Raw genomic sequence first — 25,036 nt, 5'->3', positions numbered from 1 at the left:
AAGAAAGTTGACCTGTTTTGACAGTAATTAAAACCAGATTTATTCTGCGGGAAGCTCCCTGGGGTTGTAATTGCAAGACAGTTTCTCCTGAAATGCCTCAAGTCAAGATGAAGCACAGGTCTGCTACTCAGGCTTTGTGGACTCTTCTTTTATAACGAACCCTTACACAGAAAAATGTGAAAATGTGGTTAAAACATTTTTGAGATGCTTCATTATATTTTCACCAACAACTCCTTATCATCTGAGACTTTTAACTGTGATGTCTCTGGTGCTCGGGCAGGAATCTCTACACTGGCACAAGGTCTCCATCTTCTGGAGAGAGTGCTGCAGGAGTGGTGACAGTAGAGCTCAGATGAGGTTTCTCTGGAGAATCATGCTGCTCTGCAGCAATCTTAGGAATTTTCTGAAGTAATGCATGAATTATGGACCTCTATTAATCATTCAGTCACCAAGAGGTTAATTATGTGTATGTAACTTGAATCTTTATGGAAGTAAAAATTCTGCTCAGCAGCACCTCTCCTCTGGTGAAAAGTAAACGTGCCAAGAAAACATAAACTTTAGCACATTTGACTGTACTTGACAGTGACAATTGGGGAAACCGGGAATGTTCACTCTGACTTTAAATGTTTGCTGAACAATGAGGGATTCCGTGCAGGAGCTCAGTGGTCCTGATCTGCATTATTGATACAAAGAGCAGTGAGACAATGGCAGGTTCATACAGAATAAAGACACATTTAGATCCAAACACAGTCTGTAAACATCCCTTCATGCTGTCTGCCTTGATAGAGAGTTTGGACCCAAAATACTACAAACTATCATGTCTGACCTGCCAAATGACACATTATCTTAGAAATCTAATGCTGCTGAAAAGTACAGTACCTATGCAAGACGGGTGATAATGACAAAATGACTCACACATTAGTAGGATATATTCGCTCATAATCAAAGGCGCAAAGGAAAAAGTTTGTCCTTAGCGTTCAGTGTTCAGATGGGCCTGAGCCGTCTCTTCTTTCTGAGACGGCTCATGTCTGTAGAGATATGATATGCATGTTTGATCACTCCAATGCACTGTTCAATGCTGTTGTCTGCTGGGGGAGTTGCACTTAAGACAAAACTGTAGGTGCCTGGACAAACTGGTGAAAAAGGCTTGTTCTGTGGTAGGCAGAAGGCTAGATCCTCTCGGTGCTGTGTTGGGGCAAAGGATGAGGAGGAAATCGTATTCTTTTTTTGAGAACAATAAACATCCTCTCCACAGCATCCTGGCAGGACAGAGGAGCAGCTGCAGTGAGAGGCTCATCTCACTGAGCTGCAGGACTGAGAGGTTCAGGAGGTCCTTTTTCCCCACAGCCATAAGGCTTTTTAACAGCGACTGCTGACATGTTCTTCTCAAATTGATTTAATTTGTCATTGATTACCTGAGCCATCCCTAACTATAAGCTTTATCAAAAAGGAAAGTTTTAAGCCTAATCTTAAAAGTGGAAAGGGTGTCTGCTTCAGTTTGAATGTGGAAAAAGGTTTATTTTGGAAACATTTTAAAAACTGACATTATTCTGTCTTGGAAAACACTGCTAGTGGGAAACATTACACTGGTTGCTGAAAAACTGGCAGAAGTGGACCTTCTGTGACATGAAGTATTCAGCTGAAGTCGTCAAGTGATTAACAGAGAACAAAAATCAACATTCTGCAATCCGGACTTCAATTCCATTCAGAATCTGTGGTTGGAATCACAGACCAGAAGAGAGACAGATCATTACAGAATGAGGTCCAATTTTCCAGTGGAGAAATTAAGAAAGCAGTCGTGAGTACCATAACATACAATGAATGCATTAAATTTGACCTGGACAATAATATTTTGAGATTTCACAGAAAAACGTTTAAAAATGTATAATCATAAAACTGAACAAGAGAGCAAAACAACACACAAGATGGTGACTGAGAACGGAACGCCATTGCCCTTTTTTAGTCTTCCTGTTTTTTAGTCTTCACTAAATTGTGATGTCATCACTGATGACATCACAATCTCTCTTCTGGTCTTCTGGTCATCACTGATGATGACATCACAATTGATATCACCACTGATGTTGTTTGACATCACAAATGTTATATAGGCCAGACATTTTCACTCCTTTTTCACAGTTCGTCAGGAGTTTATCTGAAGAAACACGTCCAGTTTTCGAAGCAAATTTGAAAGTCACAGCAAACGGTTTTCACATCATCTAAAAAATCAACACTTAATTACTATCTTAAATATTAATTTTGACAAACTCTTAAAAACAACACTTAGTTACTATCTTAAATAGTAATTTTGACAAGCTCTTAAAAACAACAAGCAAAATGAGTCAAACCAAGATATCATCTGCTCCACTTCAGTGGTGTGACATGGTAGAGGACGATTTACCTGAGGATTTCTACACATATACCATTACTTTTGGCGATAATGAAAGTTATGAGGAACCCACCAACAAGTCAGAAAATGACCTGTCTCCTCAAAAAGTAAATGACGAAGAGGAAAAAGAACCATCCCAGGTCTCTGCTGCAGCTGTGACTCCTCATTCCGAGGACGTCCAGCTGGTGCAGGATCATCCCCAGGCCTCCAAAGTACGTCGCGTCACGTGGAAGTTTCCAAATTCAGAAACCAACAAACAAGCCCAGGCCTCCAACAAATATAACATTACTTTTGGCAGTAACGAAAGTTATAAGGAACCCACCAACAGGCAAGAAATTTTAACATCAAGCCTAGAAAATGACCTGTTTGAAAAAGAACAATCTCAGGCGTCCTACAAATATAACATTACTTTTGGCAGTAATGAAAATTTGGAGGAACCCACCAACAGATCAGCAATGTTGGACGTGTTGGAAAAGGAGTAATCCCAGGTCTCTACTGTGACTGTGACTCCTCATTCCGAGGACGTCCAGCTTGTGCAGGATAATCCCCATGCCTCCAAAGTACGTCGCGTCACGTGGAAGTTTCCAATTTCACAAACCGAGGAGATTCCCTCTAATGCCTCTGCTGCCGACGAAGATTATGGATCAGAAAAATTACAGGAATCTTACCAACATAATAAGGACAAGATCAACTATTTATACCATCGGATGGATATTGTCAGGACTAAGCTACTGAAAAAGAATTTCTTTCTTACACGAGAAAAAGACAGAAGAGTCGCAGCAGAGAATAGATGCTCCATTTCTGAGGAAAAACTGAAGGACCTGGAAAACTGTTTGACGTGTGAGCGTCATCTCCGTGAAAAGTGTGAGCAGGAGCTCAAGGAATGCAATGACGTAATTGCAGAATTGATTGAAACACTGAAACCACCAGTATCTGAAACTGAATATCAGTCAGTTGTAAAAGAGGTAGAGAGCTTGAAAGAACAACTCAAAGAAAAGACTGCCTCCAATATTGATCTTGCCTCCAAACTAAAGGCACAGGAGGAGGAAACAAAGACACAGGAAAAGAAGGTGGCAGAACTTATGAAGGCTGTATTTCTATCCGTCATCATCAAGCCAGAAGAAAAAACAGAGCTGTACATCCTCCCAGAACTCCATTTAGATCAGATATGTCTTCGACCAAAGAACATAATTGTAGAAGAGCTGGCTTCACAAGTGGAAGTATCGAATCCAGAAGTGGATGGAGTCAACAAAACAGGACCACAAGCGATCTCTGAGCAACCAAAAGAGAACGTTACATAAAAGAAGCGTCGGCGCAAGAACAAAAAGATGCCAGAAACCATTGTAAAGAACCAGCCTGAAGTCATGCAGGAACCTCAAGACACGGAGGACATTTCATCACCTTTCGTCGTCCAGGAACCAGAGAAGATTTTCGAAACCGTGGAAGAAAAGGAAATAGAAAGGGCTTCTGAAGACTCACAGGAAGTGATTCCATCAGATTTGGCTCATCAGGCTGGAGTGCCACAACAAGACGTGGTCCCAGAGCTGGTGAGTGACATCGAAATGGAATTAGTCCCACAACCAAAAGATGTCTCAGAGCCACCAAAGGAGAAAGTTTCCTCTAAAAAGCGTCGGCGCAAAAGCAAAAAGACGGAGTAGACCATTATAAAGAATGACCAGCCTGAAGTCATGCAGGGACCTCAAGACACGGAGGAAATTTCATCACTGATCGTTGTCCAGGAACCACTTCCAAAGCAAAATCAAGAAAGAACTTTCATTGTCATCGAAATGGAACCAGCCTCTAAACAGTCAGAGGACTCTCCAACATCAAACCCCTTACATGCCACAGAAGACTTGTCTCTTCAACTTGCAGTACCAGAACAAGCAGTGGACAAGTTTAACCCCTCAGAAGAAAGACCAGAGCTGCCTTCAATGTGGAGGCGCTTCAAAAAATATATGACGCCTAAACATCGTAGACAATACAAAGACAACAACATCAAGAGAGAAAGTAGCAGCAGCGTTTAGTTTCGCTCACAAGACTAGTCAACCAATGAAATCTCTATACATCCTGTTACAGTAACATCAATAAAAATACTTCAAATGTATCTATCTTTTGTACGGCTCTATCTTTTCATCCTGAACAACTGCACTGACTGAAAGTATCAGTGCATTGTTCTCACATCTGTTAAGAGCATTATTGTGTCATTCAAATAAGAATATGAATAAGATCCTTCACAAATTATTATTACATTGATTTATGTGATTAAATAAAATAAAACGTGAAAAAAAAAAATAATTACGCACTTGTTTGGATTCTTTTATCAAAATAAGAAACAGTTTTGCTTGTCAATTAAAAGGTCATTTTCTTCAAAAATTATTCTTCCAAAGACAAAGAACGTATTTTTAATATTGTTGAGGGTTTGATATCCCCTTTTATTGTACATATTTATGCACTGTGCTTACATAGAGTTGATACACTCCTTTTTGAAAGGAACAAGCATTGACCGCACAGTGTGAAGGGTTAGAACACTACATGCTTACAGGGGGAGTCAAAACAGGTCAAAATATTTGAACCATGAATAGATTTTACTGTTGTTATAAGCTGAGTTTCCCTGTTTAGTGTCACGGCAGCTGGAATGTACATCAGCATATGAATTAGTGTCTAACAGGAGGACTCCACTCTGGACGCAGCAGAGGACATCTTGAGAAAGTGGAGCCAAAGAGAGTAAAAACACCAAGCTGCTTAAAGCTGCTTGATCTGACTGCCCAGGTGTTTTTTGTGTGTTTGACCCATCAAACACACCTCCATCCTCTTACACATGAGGAAACTCTGGTGCTCTGCTGCATTTCTCAATAGAAATTAAATATATGTATACATGTGATTTTGTTTAAAAAGTTAGATAACGTATGTGTGGAACACTTTAACTGCAGGAGTATTTGTTGGAATGAAACGATGCAAAAAGTTCAATAAACTTTTAGTAAATTGTTGCTCGTGTTCTTTAGCCTCATCAGAGCCATGTTTCCTCTTGCCTGGGGAAAGATTAAAGATCTTGGACTTTCTATATAAAGACAGTGGAACAAAGAGTAGATTTTATTCACCAATCTGACAACATCATTTACAACAAAAAGTACTCTTCAACAGAACAGAAATATTCAGGAAACACTGATCAGCATCAACACCTGAACTCATTCAGCAGTGTGGTGAAAACAGAAAAATACTGAAACTTCTCTGTTTAAAGGAGAAACTTTCAGCTGTGGGGCAAGATTTCCCTGCAGGCTCCTGATTTTCTCTTTGTTCGCTCAGTCTGTTGTTTTCTGTCCTCACTTTAGTCAACACAGTCCGACAGTAAAAAGCTCATTCTCTCTCTTTATCTGGTGTTTACATCACTGTGTCGACAGCACAGTTACACATGTATGCTGTTAAGTCAACATTCACTTTTTATGCTGTTTCACATGTTCTGCTTTGAACATAAAATCTGACATCATGGAGCTTTTATCATTAGCATCAAATATTTAAAAGAACGTTGTTGGACATAAAAAAACTAGTGCTGTCAAGAGATTAAAAAAAATTTGAGATGAATTAATTATGATCTGTAATTAATTGATCTAATTAATCTATTTTAATCTCACCTAATAGAAATGCTGAAAAAAGCCTTCAACTTGAGGTATTTCCATTTAAAATCATTACATTATTGCAGCAAATCAAAAGAGTGATAAATAACAAAAAAGCAGCTTTATGAAGTAATTTATTGTTTTTAACAGATTTGAACAGATGCTGTACGAGCCATTTACATTCCACTGTATTTGAGACTAGTCCCAAGCACTGCCTGCAACCTTTAGTTTCAAGCTTTTTTCAATCTCCAAATAATTAGAAAATAAAAATAAAATAAAACATCAAATCCATATAAAGTGCTGTAAGTTAACACATCAAAAAAACAGTAACAACACTTTTTAGATCAATAGAAGTACTGGACACTGAACTTGTTGCTTTTCCTCTGCTTCAGATAATATAAAATAAATAAAACAGAACCAGCAATCACAGTGCTGTTAGCACATCAAAAATAACATTGTTCATCATCACAAAATAAAGTGCTGAAATAACATCAAGCAATCACTTCTAATTGGGGTACAGATGACATGGCAGCTATGCTGACCTCATGCTTCTTATTTCTTCTTCTTCAGCCAGTCGCTGAGACAGACCAGCTTGGTCACATTTTCTGGGAGCAAGGCTGCCCTTTTCTTTTGTACTATGTGGCCTGCGAGACTAAACAGTCTCTCACAAGGTACGGAGGTTGCCGGGGAGGCCAGGTACTTGCGTGCCACGACTGACAGCTTTTCATAGGCTCCTGAGTGAGCATACCACCACTGCAGGGGACAGTCATCAATACTGATGCTGGGCTCTGCTCTGTAGCGTTGCAGCTCTCCGGACTCCATTCCATCTTCTTCTGAGTCAGACCCCAGCAGAAGAGCGCTTCTCCTCTTCTTCTGAGCTGGTTGATCATCCTCTGTGGAGGGCTGGAGAGTAGCTGCTCTTCTAGGCTCTGCTGCTTGGAGCATGTTTTCCAGACTGGTCCACACCTGAATGAATGAATGAATACATAGATGGACAGGTAGATTTATTTTATTTTGTGCAGCACTTTGTGTTGCATTTCCTATATGTAAAAAGTGCTATATAAATAAAGCTTGATTTGATAAAATTGGACTCAATAGTCCAGCTTATCCTTATAGTCTTTACTTGTTCCCTCTTTTCTCTTGGAAGACATTTCAAATCCTTGAAACGTGGATCCAGTGCTGTGGCCACCTTGAACCACGTCTCATTGACTACAGCTTGCCGTGCTTCCAGGTCCCTCTGGAAGGCATTCTTGAACTTCACCACATAGGCTGGATCATCATCAGTGATGTCCATGACACGGTCCAGATGGCGAAAAGCAGGCAGCACTACAGAGCAAGAGACGTAGGCCTCACCACCCAGCAGCTCAGTCACATACCTGTAGAGGTGGATAAGTTTGAAAAATAAACATCGCTGGACATTTAAATTTCCAATTTAATTGCCCCGAGAAGTACTACCTAATTTTCATTCATTTTTGGATGACACATGTGTAGTTTATTTCATTAAAATGGACAGGTGTTTATTTGGGCTTACCTGCATGGTTCAAGCAGGACCTCCAGCCTCTGCAGTTTCCCCCACTCAGCTTCGGTTAGCATGACCCATCTGTGGTTGTTCTGTTGGTCCAACGTAGCCTGGACAGCCTCTCGGTTGCATAGGAGGCGTGAGACCATTGCGAGTGTCGAATTCCACCTGGTTGGTACATCTTGTATAAGTTGCTCGCTTTTTTTTTCCAAGTGCAACTTGTTGCTGGTTAAGTTCTGTGGTACTTGCAGGGCTTTGTTTGAAATGGCCAACAATCTTGCGGCACTTTGCTAGTACACCAGCAAACCCACTGCCATCGAGGCAGACTGTGATGGTCCTCTGGAGAATGTGAGCATTGCAGGCGATGTGCTCATATGGAAGGGCTCTCATAGCAGCCAGCATGTTTGCTGCGCTATCTGTATCGATGGTGGATATCTTATTTTCAATTCCCCAGTCATTTGCCACATTGAGGAACTGTTCGGCGCATTTATCAGCAAAGTGCCTGGTTTCTGTTTTCATGACGGTCAGCGCAAACGAGTTGAGGTTCCACTCACCATCAATAAAGTGTCCGGTCACCCCCAAATAGCTGTGGTTGCCAGCTGAGGTCCAGTGATCTCCGGTTATAGCAACAAAGTTGGGCGAATCCTCCACCAAAATCTCAAGTTTGTTTTTCTTTTCGCCGTCGTACATCTTGCTGATTTTGGTCGTCACTGTAGTCCTGCACGGTGGCTTGTATGATGGGTCATTGGACGCAGTTTGCAACACCTCTGTTAACCCCTCGTCTTCCACTATGTTTATCGGCCTGCAGTTCATCGCTATCCACTTGGCAAGAACATTCGTCAGCCTGTCGGTCGCAGACTTGCTCATACGCGGGATGTTCTCCTCGAGTTTAGTTTGGCGAAGAGCTTTGCTATAGATCGCTAAATTGCTAACGTTAGCTGTGGCTGCACTCGCGACTGGGTGCTTTGCGTTGATGTGGTAGGCTAAACTTGAGCTACTTCGGTGGTAAGCAAACTCCTTCTTACAAAGAATGCAGATCACTCTACCTTTATCAATGGTGCCGTCGAGGCGTTTGTGAAATGTAAATTTTCCATTCATTGGACCGACAACTCTTACATGCTCCTCCATTTTCAAGTCTCCTCACCTTGCCCAACTACAGTGGGAGCCTATCAGCTTATCCCAAACCATCCAAACACAATGACAGCCAATCAATGTCCACTTCAGGGTGTGACAGACCATTGATTTCCAACCCAAGTACAAGAAGCCCAACGTATAAAAACGGATTTTAAAAAAAGGCAACTGGCATTCAGAAACAGCAAAATTAGAGATTAAAAATTAGATTAACGTGATTAAAAAATATAACGCACTAAAAATCCCTGTAATTAATTAATCTCCATTAACGCGATAATTTGACAACCCTGAAAAAAACATTTCAAATTTTTAACAGACATCAATAAATTCAAATTGTAATAATATGTGTGTCAGACAGGAATAACGGGATCACACTCCTCAGCCTCCCTGGTAAGGTCTATTCGGGGGTACTGGAGAGGAGGAACCACATTTTCACAGATTTCTGTGTAATGGTTCGTTATAAAAGAAGAGTCCACAAAGCCTGAGTAGCAGACCTGTGCTTTATCTTGACTTGAGGCATTTCAGGAGAAACTGTCTTCCAATTATAACCCCAGGGAGCCTCCCGCAGAATGAATCTGGTTTTAATTATTGTCAAAACTGGTAAACTTTCTTTAACTTTAGTCTCATGGCATACTAATAACCATTTGAATGATAGAGGATCAATGTAAATAACTAAAATGATTTAATTTAATATTACTCCTCCGCATTTGACCTATCCAGGTTGGGACCTGTTGAACACACACATGCACAGGGTGACACACTCATGGAGACAGATGCCATACACTGGAGCAGTGGGGCAGCCAATTACAGCGCCCGGGGAGCAGGGGGGTACGGAGCCTTCTTCAAGGGCCGTGGAGGTGGAGGTGGACTACCAGTGAGTACTGATATTTCCTCACTCTTGTGTTTTGGAGTGACTGAGGGCTTGTTCCACCACCAGAGTTGGATGTCTGTCACTTGCCCCAGAGAGTTGGAGAGTGAGATGATCCAGAGGATGTGGGATCCTTGGCGGAGATTTTGGGCTGGGTTACCTATTTTATGACAATAAATCTTGTAAAATACCAGTTAGACTCCTGTTTTTTTAAGTCTGCTCAAACCTTGTTTTGATTAAGAACCTGTACGTGTCTTTAGAGTCTTGGGCTCTCAAACCTAGGTGGCGTTGTCAACCTCTTTTAATCACTATATCTTTAGAATTTATAAATATATGAATATAATTTATTTATAAGGCCCACAACCTCCACCAAAGCAGTACGACAGACAAACTGTGGAGCTCCTTTAGTGACAGGTTGTACTATATAAAACGTGTTACGAAGACGTATCACAAGGCATTTACAATGAATACTGGGCCCGATGCTCCCTCTGACAGGCCACATAAACTTCAGTAACTTCTAATTCACTGTGCACTTCACTCATGTGAGTATAGGAAAGAACTTATTTTGGAGGCACCGATTGTGAAATTGTGGGCCGATACATATGTTAGAAATGACCAGATTTTAAACAAATTAACATCAGTGAAACAATTATATATATATATATATATATGGAAAGGTTAGTATATCAGCCCCTCATCATACTATCCTTGAATGAGCTCAAATTCTTTTAAAAAGGTTTTTTAACCGACCTCTACTATAACCTTTCACATCAGAAAAATCCTTTGTGTGAAAAATAACAGTTTCAAAAGCCCCTTTAACGTGTTAAAGTATGCCCAAAATCAATGACTTTTCAGTACTTAACTGACCAAACAAGATGTTCTTGTGAAAAATTAAGCATCTGCTATAGAGTTAGTCTGCTACCTACTGGATATTTGCTGAACTTGCAGCTGCAGGCTTGTCCTGTCAGTTTTATTTACCAAGCTCCTAATCAAAACAAGTTTTATCTCTAAGAGTCCATCTCTAAGTCCATCCATCCATTTTCTATACCCACTTAACCTGTCAGTAGGGTCACAGGGGGGCTGGAGCCTATCTCAGCAGTCATCGGGCGAGAGGGAATTAATTTAAATTCAATTCAGTTTTATTTATATAGCTTCAAATTACAACAAATGTCATCTCAAGGAACTTAATTAACATAGTCCAATTCAAGCCAACTGGAAATCATTTCATTGTAATCATAATCCAATGAAATCCAATTAATTAATTTTAAAACAATCCAATTCATTCACGTAGAGCCAATTCAAAAACAATATCCTAGCTAAGGAAACCAACAGATTGCACCGAAACTTGTCTTCAGTCCAATCTCCAGTCCTGAGCGTGCCTGTGGCGACTGTGGAAAGGAACGACTCCCTTTTAACAGGAAGAAACCTCTGACAGAACTAGACTCAGGAAGGGTGGCCATCCGCCTCGACCAGCTGGGGTTTGAGAGGACAGAAAAGAGGGGGGAAAAACACCATAACACCATTCAAAGGATACCTGTTGGAATAGGGAAACACAGGGGAGAGAGTGTCTATAAGCTTTATCAAAAAGGAAAGATATAGGCAGAAATAGTCCAATTCAAGCCTATATTAATACATTAATATTAAAATCGAATCAAATTCATAATTACACAGATTAGAGCAATTTATACAATGCCAGTTCAAAAAAGTTGCCCCAGCTAAGGAAGCCAACAAATTAAATAAAAACATTTTGACCCAGTCTCCCATCCTCAGTATACATGAGTCGGGCTTTCGAGCCTTTTCTTCCCCGGTTTTTACAAATTATGGTTGGACATTCAGACCTTCTTGCAGCCGAAAACATCAGCTCCCTCTTTTGATCATACATTGTCAGGCATTCGCACCTTGTCTTACCCGCTTTTTACAAACTTTAGTCAGACATTTACACCTTGCAGCTGAACCACCTCCGCTCCCTGTTTTGATCATGTATGGTCTGGCAATACTACCTTTTCTTACCCGTTTGTGAGTAATTATGGCTGGACATTCACACCTACTTGCAGCCGAACAACTCCGCTCCCGCATTTGATGGTGTATAGTCGGGCATTCTCACCCTTTCTCATCAGCTTTTTGCAAATTATGATCTGACATTCACACCTATTTGCAGTCGAACAGCTCTGCTCCCGCTTTTGATTATGTTTGGTTAGATATTCGAACCTTTTCTTAACTGCTTTTTACAAACTTTGGTGGGACATTCAGACCTTCTTGCAGCTGAACACCGCTCCCGCTTTTGATGGTGTATAGTCGGGCTTTCGAGTCTTTTCTTCCCCGGTTTTTACAAATTATGGTTGGACATTCAGATCTTGCAGCCGAAAACCTCCGCTCCCTCTTTTGATCATACATTGTCGGGCATTCGCACCTTGTCTTATCCGCTTTTTACAAACTTTAGTCGGACATTCACACCTCACAGCTGAACCACCTCCGCTCCCTTTTTTGATCATGTATGGTCTGGCAATACTACCTTTTCTTACCCGTTTGTGAGTAATTATGGCTGGACATTCACACCTACTTGAAGCCGAACACCACTTTTCCCGCTTTTGATGATGTATGGTACGGCATTTTAGTCTTTTCTAACACATTTTTCAGCAATTATGGTCGGACATTCACACCTATTCACAGCCGAACAACTCCGCTCCAGCTGTTGATTATGTTTTGTTGGATATTCGAAACTTTTCTTAACTGCTTTTTACAAACTTTGGTCGGACGTTCACACCTTCTTGCAACCGAACACTTCCGCTTCCACTTTTGATGGTATATATTCGGCCATTCGAACCTTTTCTTACAAGCTTTTTACAAACCATGATGGGACTTTCACACCTTCTTGTAGCCGAACAACTCCGCTCCCACTATTGATTGTGTACAGTCGGATATTTTAACCTTTTCTTACCCACTTTTTACCAACTATGGTCGGACATTCACACCTTCTTACAGCGGAACACCTCCTCTCCCGCTTATGATCATGTGCGGTTTGATATTCGAAAATTTTCTTTCATGTTTTAAAGCAATTATTGATGGACATTCAAACCTTCATGTTGCCGAACACATCCACTCCTGCTTTTGATGATGTATGGTCTGGCATTCGCACCCTGTTTTTACCCATTTTTCAGGAATTATGGGTGGACATTCAGACCTTCTTGCAGCCGAAAACCTCCGCTCCCTCTTTTGATCTTACATTGTCGGGCATTCGCACCTTGTCTTACCTGCTTTTTATAAACTTTAGTCGGACATTCACACCTTCTTGCAGCTGAACCACCTCCGCCCCCTGTTTTGATCATGTATGGTCTGGCAATACTACCTTTTCTTACCCGTTTGTGAGTAATTATGGCTGGACATTCACACCTACTTGCAGCCGAACACCACCTCTCCCGCTTTTGATGATGTATGGACCGGCATTCTAGCCTTTTCTAACACATTTTTCAGCAATTATGGTTGGAAATTCACACCTACTCACAGCCGAACAACTCCGCTCCCGCATTTGATGGTGTATAGTCGGGCATTCTCACCCTTTCTCATCAGCTTTTTGCAAATTATGATCTGACATTCACACCTATTTGCAGTCGAACAGCTCTGCTCCCGCTTTTGATTATGTTTGGTTAGATATTCGAACCTTTTCTTAACTGCTTTTTACAAACTTTGGTGGGACTTTCACACCTTCTTACAGCTGAACACCTCCGCTTCTGCTTTTGATGGTGTTTATTCGGGCATTCGAACTTTTTCTTACCCGCTTTTTACCAACTATGGTCGGACATTCACACCTTCTTACAGCGGAACACCTCCGCTCCATCTTTTGATGGTGTATGTTCGGGCATTCGAACCTTTTCTTACCCGCCTTTTACAAACTATGGTAGGACATTCAAACCTTGTAGCCGAACACATAAACTCCTGCTTTTGATGATGTATGGTTGGGCATTCGCACCTTTTCTTAAACATTTTTCAGCAATTATGGTCGGACATTCACACCTATTCACAGCCGAACACTTCCGCTCCCGCATTTGATGGTGTATAGTCGGGCATTCTCACCCTTTCTCATCAGCTTTTTGCAAATTATGATCTGACATTCACACCTACTTGCAGTCGAACAGCTCTGCTCCCGCTTTTGATTATGTTTGGTTGGATATTGGAACCTTTTAACTGGTTTTTACAAACTTTGGTCGGACGTTCACACCTTCTTGCAGCCGAACACCTCCGCTTCCGCTTTTGATGTAAATATTTTGACTAATAAGTGGCAGGTCAGAGATTTCCAGATTATCACACAATGCTTGTTCTATATTTATCCATGGTTCATCTATTGGGCTAGGTTTAAACCATTTTGATATATACTGTAACCTATTGGCTAAGGAATAGTGCTGAAAATTAGGTAAATCTAATCCACCACAGTCCTTGGTCTTCTGTAGGGTTTTTAAACTAATACGTGGTGGTTTGTTTTTCCACAGAAATTTGGAGATGCATGAATCTAGTGACTTAAACCAAGTAGCAGATGGTTTTATGGGGATCATTGAGAACAAATAGTTAACTTTTGGTAGTATCATCATTTTAATGGTTGTAACTCTCCCCATAAGTGATATAGGTAAGGACTTCCAACGAGAGAGATCGTCCTCTGCTTTCTTTAATAAGTCTTTAATAATTGCACATAATTTAGCTTTGTTAACTCTGAGAGCCTGGAGGAAATGTTTATGCCTAAATATCTATTATTTCCTGACTGTAAAGTGATCGCAGGTATATTCTGGACCCTGCAGTTAATGGGCAGAACTGTGGTCTTAGACTAGTTGATAGAGTAGTCAGAAAGTGCTGAGAATTTATTTATGAGTGTGATCGTGTGAGTGAGAGACGTCTGTGAGTTCTGAAGGAAAAGTAATACATCATCAGCATAAAGACTTATTTTATGCTCAATATTTTGGGATTGGATGCCTTTAATATTTCTATCTTGTCTGATAGAAGCTGCTAAAGGTTTGATGAAAATAGCAAAAAGTGAGGGAGAAAGTGGGCAACCCTGTCTTGTACCTCTCTGCAGACTGAAGCTTGGAGAAGTTTGATCATTTGTCCTGACACTTGCATTTGGGGAGCTATATAATATCCTTATCCAGTTGATGAAGTGTGACCCAAACCCGAATTTGTTTAATGCTGCGAATAAAAATTTCCAGTTCACTCCATCAAATGCTTTTTCTGCATCTAGAGAGTCGATTGTGGTTTCCAAGTTGTTGATGCTAGAATAGTCTATGAGATTAATGATCCGGTTTGTGGACAAACTGTTGTGCCTACTGCTCTTCAGCCTGTCAAATGAAACGTAGAATTTGAAACGTGACAAATGAACGAAGACCCAAGGAGTTTAGTCGTAAACGAATCAATACTGTTTCCTGTGCGAGGACCCGTCAGCCGAGGAGTTGAGTCATGAACGAATCAATACTGTTTCCTGTGCGAGGACCCGTCACCCGAGGAGTTGAGTCGTGAACGAATCAATACTGTTTCGTGTCCTGCTGACTGAGCTTATGAAGCTGCCGCCTGCCATGGGGTGAGGAAGGGTACTGCATGAAAATGAACGAATCACTCACTGAGACAACTCGTTACTCCCGAGTCATATAAAAAATTAGTTCATATCGAACAAATCGCTCACGAACGACACATCACTATCTTGACGAGTTATGCATGAATTCGGATTTTGCAATAAAATTAATTCCTTCTCTCAAACCAAGTTCAAACTGCTTTGTCCTTCATATTTATCTACTTCTAATCTAGTTTCAACAATAAACAACACTGTATTTTGTAGTATGAAAAAGAACCAGACCTAATTTTCAGCAATAAGCTTCTCTCCAGGAGATATGAAAGAATACAGATTTTGCTATAAAATGAAATCCTTCTATCAAACTTACTTAAAACGGTTTGTCCTTATTTCTTCACTTCTGATGAAGTTTCAACAATAAACAACAAACTTTGTATTATGAGAAAGAACCAGACTCATTCTTCAGGAATCCGAAAATAAGCTCTATTTTACGAGTTATGCACGAATTCGGATTCTACTATAAAACGAATTCCTTAACTCAAACCAAGTTAAGACTGCTTTGTCCTTCATATTTATTCATGTCTAATCAAGTTTCAACGATAAACAACGTTGTACTTTGTAGAATGAGAAAGAACTTCTTCAGCAATAAGCATCTCTTGAGATATGACGAAATACAGATTTTGCTATAAAATTAATTCCTTCTATCAGCCTGACTTAAAACTGTTTGTCCTCCTTATTTATCCACTTCAAATCAAGTTTCAACAATTAAAAAAATGTTGTAGTTTGAGAAAGAACAACTTAATCTTCAGCAATCAGTATAAAAAGAGGGTAAGAAAAGGTGCAAATGCCAACCATACATCACTAAAAGGTGGAGCGGAAGTATTCGGCTGCAAGTAGGTGGGAATGTTCGACCATAATTTGTAAAAAGCGGGTAAGAAAAGGTTCGAATGCCCGACTATATATTAACAAAAGTGGGAGGAGAGGTCTTCGGATGAGAGTGGGTGAGAATTTCCAACCATAATCTATAAAATGCGGTGAAAAAAAAGGTGTGAATACCCCATAGAACACTAAAAGGTGAAGCGGAAGTGTTCGGCTGCAAGAAGGTGTGAATGTCAGACCATAGTTGGTAAAAAGCGGGTAAGAAAAGGTTAAAATACCCAACTGTACACAATCAATAACGGGAGCGGAGGTGTTAGGCTACTAAAAGATGTGAAAGTCCGACCCTGGTTTGTAAAAAGCAGGTAAGAAAAGCTGCGAATGCCCGACAATGTATGATTAAAAGAGGGAGCGGAGGTTTTCGGCTGCAAGAAGGTCTGAATGTCCAACCATAATTTGTAAAAACCGGGGAAGAAAAGGCTCGAAAGCCCGACTATACACAATCAAAAGCGGAAGCGGAGGTGTTCAGCTGAAAGAAGGTCTGAATGTCCATCAATAATTGCTAGAAAACATGAAAGAAAATTTTCGAATATCAAACCACACATGATCATAAGTGGGAGAGGAGGTGTTCAGCTGCAAGAAGGTGTGAATTTCCACCCATAATTACTGAAAAATGGGTAAGAAAAGGTGCAATTTACCTCTTCCTTATTTTTTGTTTTTTCGTTTGGTGTCATCTGACATCTTTGATTTGCATGGTGCAAAGATTAAATTCTTCATAATGGTCCCCGTACCCAGGAGCCGCCGGTGTAACGTGTGCCACTGTACCCACAACCTATCAGGCTCTGTGGTTAGAGTGGGTCCTCCAATAACCTTCCATTCCTAATCTCGCCGCTCCGTACCCCCCATGCTCCCTGGGCGCTGAGTGTGTCACCCCGTGCATGTGTGTGTTCAACAGGTGCCAACCTGGATGAGTCAGATGCGGAGAGTCATTTCGTGTGACTACATGACAATAAAGTAATCTTAATAAAGTCATCTTAGTTACTTACATTGATTCTTTACCATTCAAATGGTTATTAGTATGCCATGAGAGACCCAGAGGAAACAAGTTTTGCTTTTTTGATATTTTTATGATAATTTAAGTATTGTGGTTGAAAGAAACATACTGCAACAATTTTTTTTCAAAAACATTGTTCATTTATTTTTTCTGGACTGTCCCTTGTGGTGGACATCGGGTCTTGTTTGATATAAAATGTAATGATGTAATGTTATAATACCGAATTCATTTTCATGTGGATTTCTTTTAAAAAATCTTCTTATTTCATAAACATTAAAATAGATGAAGACATCTGAATGATCTGGCTATTTTACATGAGGGAGGAAATCAGCACATTTCTGTCTGACCTATACTATCGCAATTTCTCACTGTCAACTCTTCAAACTACCAAACAGGGTTAGTTAAACATGGCACCAAAATAAACACATATTTACTGGAATATCCTTACTGGTACTCCCCACAATAAACATTTGAACAAGAATTTAAACTTAGCAGAACACCCAACAATGTTTGAATACTCAAATTTACGGCATCACATACAGCTCCAAATCACAGTGTATCATGAATGGTACAACAGGAAACAGTTTTTGGCCTTTGAAACACACAGAAACATGTTATGCTTGATGCACTTGACATATGTGTCCCCTTTGCATCCCTCTCTTCTGCACCGTGATGAATGAGCAGCCTCCTCCATCTTTGGCAAATGGACTGCCCTGTATTTTTGGACATTGGCATTGGGCTGAGGTTCAACAGGCCTCCTCTTCTTTGTTGGAATGTACTCTTCATCAGTACTCATCTCTTCATCATCACTGGCCACATTGTCAGCCTTGTGATCTCCCTGTGCCTGAGCAATCATCTCCTCAGCCAGCAGCAGTTTGAAGTCGAAATACTGCAGCCTCTCTTTCTCTGGTTTTCCAGAGACTTGGTGGTCTGACCTGTACTCGATCCAGCTGCCAGGTCAACAAAATGCAGGTCCATTTTCTTGTGCGGCTTGACATTGGATAGAAGCTGATCATGCGGTCGCACAAACCGAAGCCGCCCATGTTTTTGTTGTATTCAGCTACAACAGCTGGTCGAGGCACAGTAACATGGAGCTTCTCTTTTGTTGACCATCTCATGCAACTGTCCTGGGGCTGTATCCCACGGACAGTGGAGGCCATCAAGACTGCCTTGTTATCCTGTCACTTTGTCACGGCAACCTCAGATGGTTTTTTAACAACCATTTCAGATTTACCTCTTCCTTATTTTTTGTTTTTTCGTTTGGTGTCATCTGACATCTTTGATTTGCATGGTGCAGAGATTCAATTCTTCATAATGGTCCCCGTACCCAGGAGCCGCCGGTGTAACGTGTGCCACTGTACCCACAACCTATCAGGCTCTGTGGTTAGAGTGGGTCCTCCAATAACCTTCCATTCCTAATCTCGCCGCTCCGTACCCCCCATGCTCCCTGGGCGCTGAGTGTGTCACCCCGTGCATGTGTGTGTTCAACAGGTGCCAACCCGGATGAGTCAGATGCGGAGAGTAATTTCGTGTGACTACATGACAATAAAGTAATCTTAATAAAGTCATCTTAGTTACTTACATTGATTCTTTATCATTCAAATGGTCATTAGTATTCCATGAAACTGTGTATATTACAGTGGTCTCTTAAAGTGAAAGAAAGTTGAACTGTTTTGACAATAATTAAAACCAGATTTATTCTGCGGGAAGCTCCCTGAGGTTGTAATTGCAAGACAGTTTCTCCTGAAATCCCTCAAGTCAAGATGAAGCACAGGTCTGCTACTCAGGCTTTGTGGACTCTTCTTTTATAACAAACCCTTACACAGAAAAATGTGAAAATGTGGTTAAAACATTTTTGAGATGCTTCATTATATTTTCACCAACAACTCCTTATCATCTGAGACTTTTAACTGTGATATCTTTGGTGCTCGGGCAGGAATCTCTACACTGGCACAAGGTCTCCATCTTCTGGAGAGAGTGCTGCAGGAGTGGTGACAGTGCAGCTCAGATTAGGTTTCTCTGGAGAATCATGCTGCTCTGCAGCAATCTTAGGAATTTTCTAAAGTAATGCATGAATTATGGACCTCTATTAATCATTCAGTCACCAAGAGGTTAATTATGTGTATGCAACTTGAATCTTTATGGAAGTAAAAATTCTGCTCAGCAGCACTTCTCCCCTGGTGAAAAGTAAATGTGCCAAGAAAACATCAACTTTAGCACATTTGACTGTACTTGACAGTGACAATTGGGGAAACCGGGAATGTTCACTCTGACTTTAAATATTTGCTGAACAATCAGGGATTCCGTGCAGGAGCTCAGTGGTCCTGATCTGCATTATTGATACAAAGAGCAGTGAGACAATGGCAGGTTCATACAGAATAAAGACACATTTAGATCCAAACACAGTCTGTAAACATACCTTCATGCTGTCTGCCTTGATAGACAGTTTGGACCCAATATACTACAAACTATCATGTCTGACCTTCCAAATGACGCATTATCTTAGAAATCTAATGCTGCTGAAAAGTACAGTACCTATGCAAGACGGGTGATGATGACAAAATGACTCACACATTAGTTGGATATATTCGCTCATAATCAAAGGCGCAAAGGAAAAAGTTTGTCCTTAGCGTTCAGTGTTCAGATTGGCCTGAGCCGTCTCTTCTTCCCTAGACGGCTCATGTCTGTAGAGATATGAAATGCATGTTTGATCACTCCTATGCACTGTTCAATGCTGTTGTCTGCTGGGGGAGTTGCACTTAAGACAAAAACTGTAGGTGTGTCAGAAAAGTTTGCTTTTTATCATTAAATAAAAGTCACAGCCAGAGAGGCCAGTTCATATCAAAACTTCACAAGGAGAAGAAGAAGGAATGTTGTCTCCCCACTGATCGTTATCTTTATAGCTCCCCAAATAAGGAGATGCCTCCAAACTAAGGAGATATGCCAGACCTGGGCACATAGGGGATTGTATGTATGTGTGTGTGTGTGTGTCACCTAATAAAAGAGCAAGGGAAGCAACCACTCGTTGGAGAACTCTTGTGAATCTGCAGAGAGTAGGTTCGGGTGTTGTTCTCCCCTTGCAAGTAAAATACTGAGGCCTCTGAGGGATTTCTTGGTTTCATGCCGTTGTCTGTTAGTTAATTTTAATTCTAACAAGGTGCCTGGACAAACTGGTGAAAAAGACTTGTTCTGTGGTAGGCAGAAGGCTCGACCCTCTCGGTGCTGTGGTGGAGCAACGGATGAGGAGGAAATCATATTCTGTTTTGGAGAACAATAAACATCCTCTCCACAGCATCCTGGCAGGAGAGAGGAGCAGCTGCAGTGAGAGGCTCATCTCACTGAACTGCAGGACTGAGAGGTTCAGGAGGTCCTTTGTCCCCACAGCCATAAGGCTTTTTAACAGCGACTGCTGACATGTTCTTCTCAAATTTATTTAATTAGTCATTGATTATTATTATGATTGTTGTTGTTGTCTAATATACAATCATTGGAAATATTTATATTTTAATGAGCTACTTGACTAATTTGAATTTCCCTCACTGGGGGATGAATAAAATATTTATCTATTCTATTCTATTCTATTCTATTCTATTCTATTGTAGCCACCTAAAACTCACTTTTATTTTGAGGCTTTTTTAAATGGGGAAAAAGAGAACAAAGTGAGGAAAGGTGGGACAGATGAACCCCAGCAGTCTAATCCTATAGCAGCTTAACTATGGGATGTTTCAGGATCACCTGAGCCATCCCTAACTATAAGCTTTATCAAAAAGGAAAGTTTTAAGCCTAATCTTAAAAGTGGAAAGGGTGTCTGCTTCAGTTTGAATGTGGAAAAAGGTTTATTTTGGAAACATTTTAAAAACTGACATTATTCTGTCTTGGAAAACACTGCTAGTGGGAAACATTACACTGGTTGCTAAAAACTGGCAGAAGTGGACCTTCCAACGTGACAGTGACATGAAGTATTCAGCTGAAGTCGTCAAGTGATTAACAGAGAACAAAAATCAACATTCTGGAATCCGGACTTCAATTCCATTCAGAATCTGTGGTTGGAATCACAGACCAGAAGAGAGACAGAACAGAGGCCTTCAAACCTGCAGATCATCACAGAATGAGGTCCAATTTTCCAGTGGAGGCATGAAGAAAGCAGTCGTGAGTACCATAACATACAATGAATGCATTAAAACTGACCTGGACAATAATATTTTGAGATTTCACAGAAAAAAGTTTAAAAATGTATAATCATAAAACTGAACAAGAGAGCAAAACAACACACAAGATGGTGACTGAGAACGGAATGCCATTGCTCTTTTTTAGTCTTATCACTAAATTGTGATGTCATCACTGATGACATCACTGATGACATCACAATCTCTCTTCTGGTCTTCTGGTCATCACTGATGATGACATCACAATTGATGTCACCACTGATGTTGTTTGACATCACAATTGATGTCACCACTGATGTTGTTTGACATCACAAATGTTATATAGGCCAGACATTTTCCCTCCTATTTCACAGTTCGTCAGGAGTTTATCTGAAGAAACACGTCCAGTTTTCGAAGCGAATTTGAAAGTCACAGCAAACGGTTTTCACATCGTCTAAAAAAACAACACTTAATTACTATCTTAAATAGTAATTTTGACAAACTATTAAAAACAACACTTAATTACTATCTTAAATAGTAATTTTGACAAGCTCTTAAAAACAACAAGCAAAATGAGTCAAACCAAGATATCATCTGCTCCACTTCAGTGGTGTGACATGGTAGAGGACGATTTACCTGAGGATATCTACACATATACCATTACTTTTGGCGATAATGAAGGTTATGAGGAACCCACCAACAGGTCAGAAAATGAGCTGTGTGAAAAAGAACAATGCCAGGCCTCTGAGGATTCCCCGTCTCCTCAAACAGTAAATGACGAAGAGGAAAAAGAACCATCCCAGGTCTCTGCTGCGGCTGTGACTCCTCATTCCGAGGACGTCCAGCTGGTGCAGGATCATCCCCAGGCCTCCAAAGTACGTTGCGTCACGTGGAAGTTTCCAAATTCACAAACCGACAAACAAGCCCAGATCTCCAACAAATATAACATTACTTTTGGCAGTAATGAAAGTTATAAGAAACCCACCAACAGGCAAGAAATTTTAACATCAAGCCTAGAAAATGACCTGTTTGAAAAAGAACAATCTCAGGCGTCCTACAAATATAACATTACTTTTGTCAGTAAGGAAAGTTATAAGGAACCCACCAACAGGCGAGAAATTTTAAAATCAAACCTAGAAAATGACCTGTTTGAAAAAGAACAATCTCAGGCGTCCTACAAATATAACATTACTTTTGGCAGTGATGAAAGTTTGGAGGAACCCACCAACAGATCAGAAATGTTGGACGTGTTGGAAAAGGAACAATCCCAGGTCTCTGCTGCGGCTGTGACTCCTCATTCCGAGGACGTCCAGCTTGTGCAGGATCATCCCCAGGCCTCCAAAGTTTGTCGCGTCACGTGGAAGTTTCCAATTTCACAAACCGAGGAGATTCCCTCTAATGCCTCTGCTGCCGACGATGATTATGGATCAGAAAAATTACAGGAATCTTACCAACATAATAAGGACAAGATCAACTATTTATACCATCGGATGGATATTGTCAGGACTAAGCTGCTGAAAAAGAATTTCTTTCTAACACGAGAAAAAGACAGAAGAGTCGCAGCAGAGAATAGCTGCTCCATTTCTGAGAAAAAACTCAAGGACCTGGAAAACTGTTTGAAGTGTGAGCGTCATCTCCGTGAAAAGTGTGAGCAGGAGCTCAAGGAATGCAATGACGTAATTGCAGAATTGATTGAAACACTGAAACCACCAGTATCTGAAACTGAATATCAGTCAGTTGTAAAAGAGGTAGAGAGCTTGAAAGAACAACTCAAAGAAAAGACTGCCTCCAATATTGATCTTGCCTCCAAACTAAAGGCACAGGAGGAGGAAACAAAGACACAGGAAAAGAAGGTGGCAGAACTTATGAAGGCTGTATTTCTATCCCTCATCATCAAGCCAGAAGAAAAAACAGAGCTGTACATCCTCCCAGAACTCCATTTAGATCAGATACGTCTTCCACCAAAGAACATAACTGTAGAAGAGCTGGCTTCACAAGTGGAAGTATCGAATCCAGAAGTGGATGGAGTCAACAAAACAGAACCACAAGGGATCCCTGAGCCACCAAAAGAGAACGTTACATCAAAGAAGCGTCGGCGCAAGAACAAAAAGATGCCAGAAACCATTGTAAAGAACCTGCCTGAAGTCATCCAGGAACCTCAAGACACGGAGGACATTTCATCACCGATTTATATCCAGGAACCAGAGAAGATTTCTGAACCCGTGGAAGAAAAGGAAATAGAAAGGGCTTCTGAAGACTCACAGGAAGTGATTCCATCAGATTTGGCTCATCAGGCTGGAGTGCCACAACCAGACGTGGTCCCAGAGCTGGTGAGTGACATCGAAATGGAATTAGTCCCACAACCAAAAGATGTCTCAGAGCCACCAAAGGAGAAAGTTTCCTCTAAAAAGCGTCGGCGCGAAAGCAAAAAGACGGTAGAGACCATTATAAAGAACGACCAGTCTGAAGTCATGCAGGAAACTCAAGACACGGAGGACATTTCATCACTGATCGTTGTCCAAGAACCACTTCCAAAGCAAAATCAAGAAAGAACTTTCATTGTCATCGAAATGGAACCAGCCTCTAAACAGTCAGAGGACTCTCCAACATCAAACCCCTTACATACCACAGAAGACTTGTCTCTTCAACTTGCAGTACCAGAACAAGCAGTGGACAAGTTTAACCCCTCAGAAGAAAGACCAGAGCTGCCTTCAATGTGGAGGCTCTTCAAAAAATATATGACGCCAAAACATCGTAGACAATACAAATACAACAACATCAAGAGAGAAAGTAGCAGCAGCGTTTAGTATTCGCGCACAAGACTAGTCATCCAATGAAATCTCTATACCTCCTGTTACAGTAACATCAATAAAAATACTTCAAATGTATCTATCTTTTGCACGACTCTATCTTTTCATCCTGAACAACTGATTCAGGATGTGGGGATTTATGCTGGAAGCATCCCCACATGTGAGAATCTGGTGTTCTCACAACTGTTCAGAGCATTATTGTGTCATTCAAATAAGAATATGAATAAGATCCTACACAAATTATTATTACATTGATTTATGTGTTTAAATAAAATAAAACATGAAAAAAAAAATTACGCACTTGTTTGGATTCTTTTATCAAAATAAGAAACAATTAAAAGGTCATTTTCTTCAAAAGTTATTCTTCCAAAGACAAATAAGGTATTTTTGATATTGTTGAGGGTTTGATATCCCCTTTTATTGTACACATTTATGCACTGTGCTTACATAGAGTTGATACACTCCTTTTTTAAAGGAACAAGCATTGACCGCACAGTGTGAAGTGTTAGAACACTACATGCTTACAGGGGGAGTCAAAACAGGTCAAAATATTTGAATAATGAATAGATTTTACTGGTGTTAAAAGATGAGTTTCCCTGTTTAGTGTCACGGCAGCTGGAATGTACATCAGCATATGAATTAGTGTCTAACAGGAGGACTCCACTCTGGACGCAGCAGAGGACGTCTTGAGAAAGTGGAGCCAAAGAGAGTAAAACCACCAAGCTGCTTAAAGCTGCTTGATCTGACTGCCCAGGTGTTTTTTGTGTGTTTGACCCATCAAACACACCTCCATCCTCTTACACATGAGGAAACTCTGGTGCTCTGCTGCATTTCTCAATAGAAATTAAATATATGTATACATGTGATTTTGTTTAAAAAGTTAGATAACGTATGTGTGGAACACTTTAACTGCAGGAGTATTTGTTGGAATGAAACAATGCAAAAAGTTCAATAAACTTTTAGTAAATTGTTGCTCGTGTTCTTTAGCCTCATCAGAGCCATGTTTCCTCTTGCCTGCGGAAGGATTAAAGATCTTGGACTTTCTATATAAAGACAGTGGAACAAAGAGTAGATTTTATTCACCAATC

The 25,036-nt window shown here is 40.6% G+C and overlaps 1 protein-coding gene across 1 annotated transcript; it reads right to left on the bottom strand.

Moving 5' to 3' along the window:
• Positions 1-6,549: 6,549 nt before the first annotated feature.
• On the bottom strand, positions 6,550-8,932 carry LOC140273941 (E3 SUMO-protein ligase ZBED1-like). Its single transcript, XM_072369599.1, has 3 exons — positions 7,529-8,932; positions 7,121-7,373; positions 6,550-6,963 (listed from the first exon to the last, which is right to left on the bottom strand). The coding sequence occupies exons 1-3, from the start codon at positions 7,663-7,665 to the stop codon at positions 6,550-6,552; spliced, it is 804 nt and encodes a 267-aa protein (XP_072225700.1). The 5' UTR covers positions 7,666-8,932.
• Positions 8,933-25,036: the final 16,104 nt, after the last annotated feature.

This window comes from Leuresthes tenuis, unplaced genomic scaffold, assembly GCF_036924035.1.
Source record: "Leuresthes tenuis unplaced genomic scaffold, fLeuTen1.0.hap1 SCAF_17, whole genome shotgun sequence".
NCBI classification, from domain to species: domain Eukaryota; kingdom Metazoa; phylum Chordata; class Actinopteri; order Atheriniformes; family Atherinopsidae; genus Leuresthes; species Leuresthes tenuis.
Note: the sequence above shows the minus strand (reverse complement) of the source record. Positions and strands in the feature narration are given on the sequence as shown.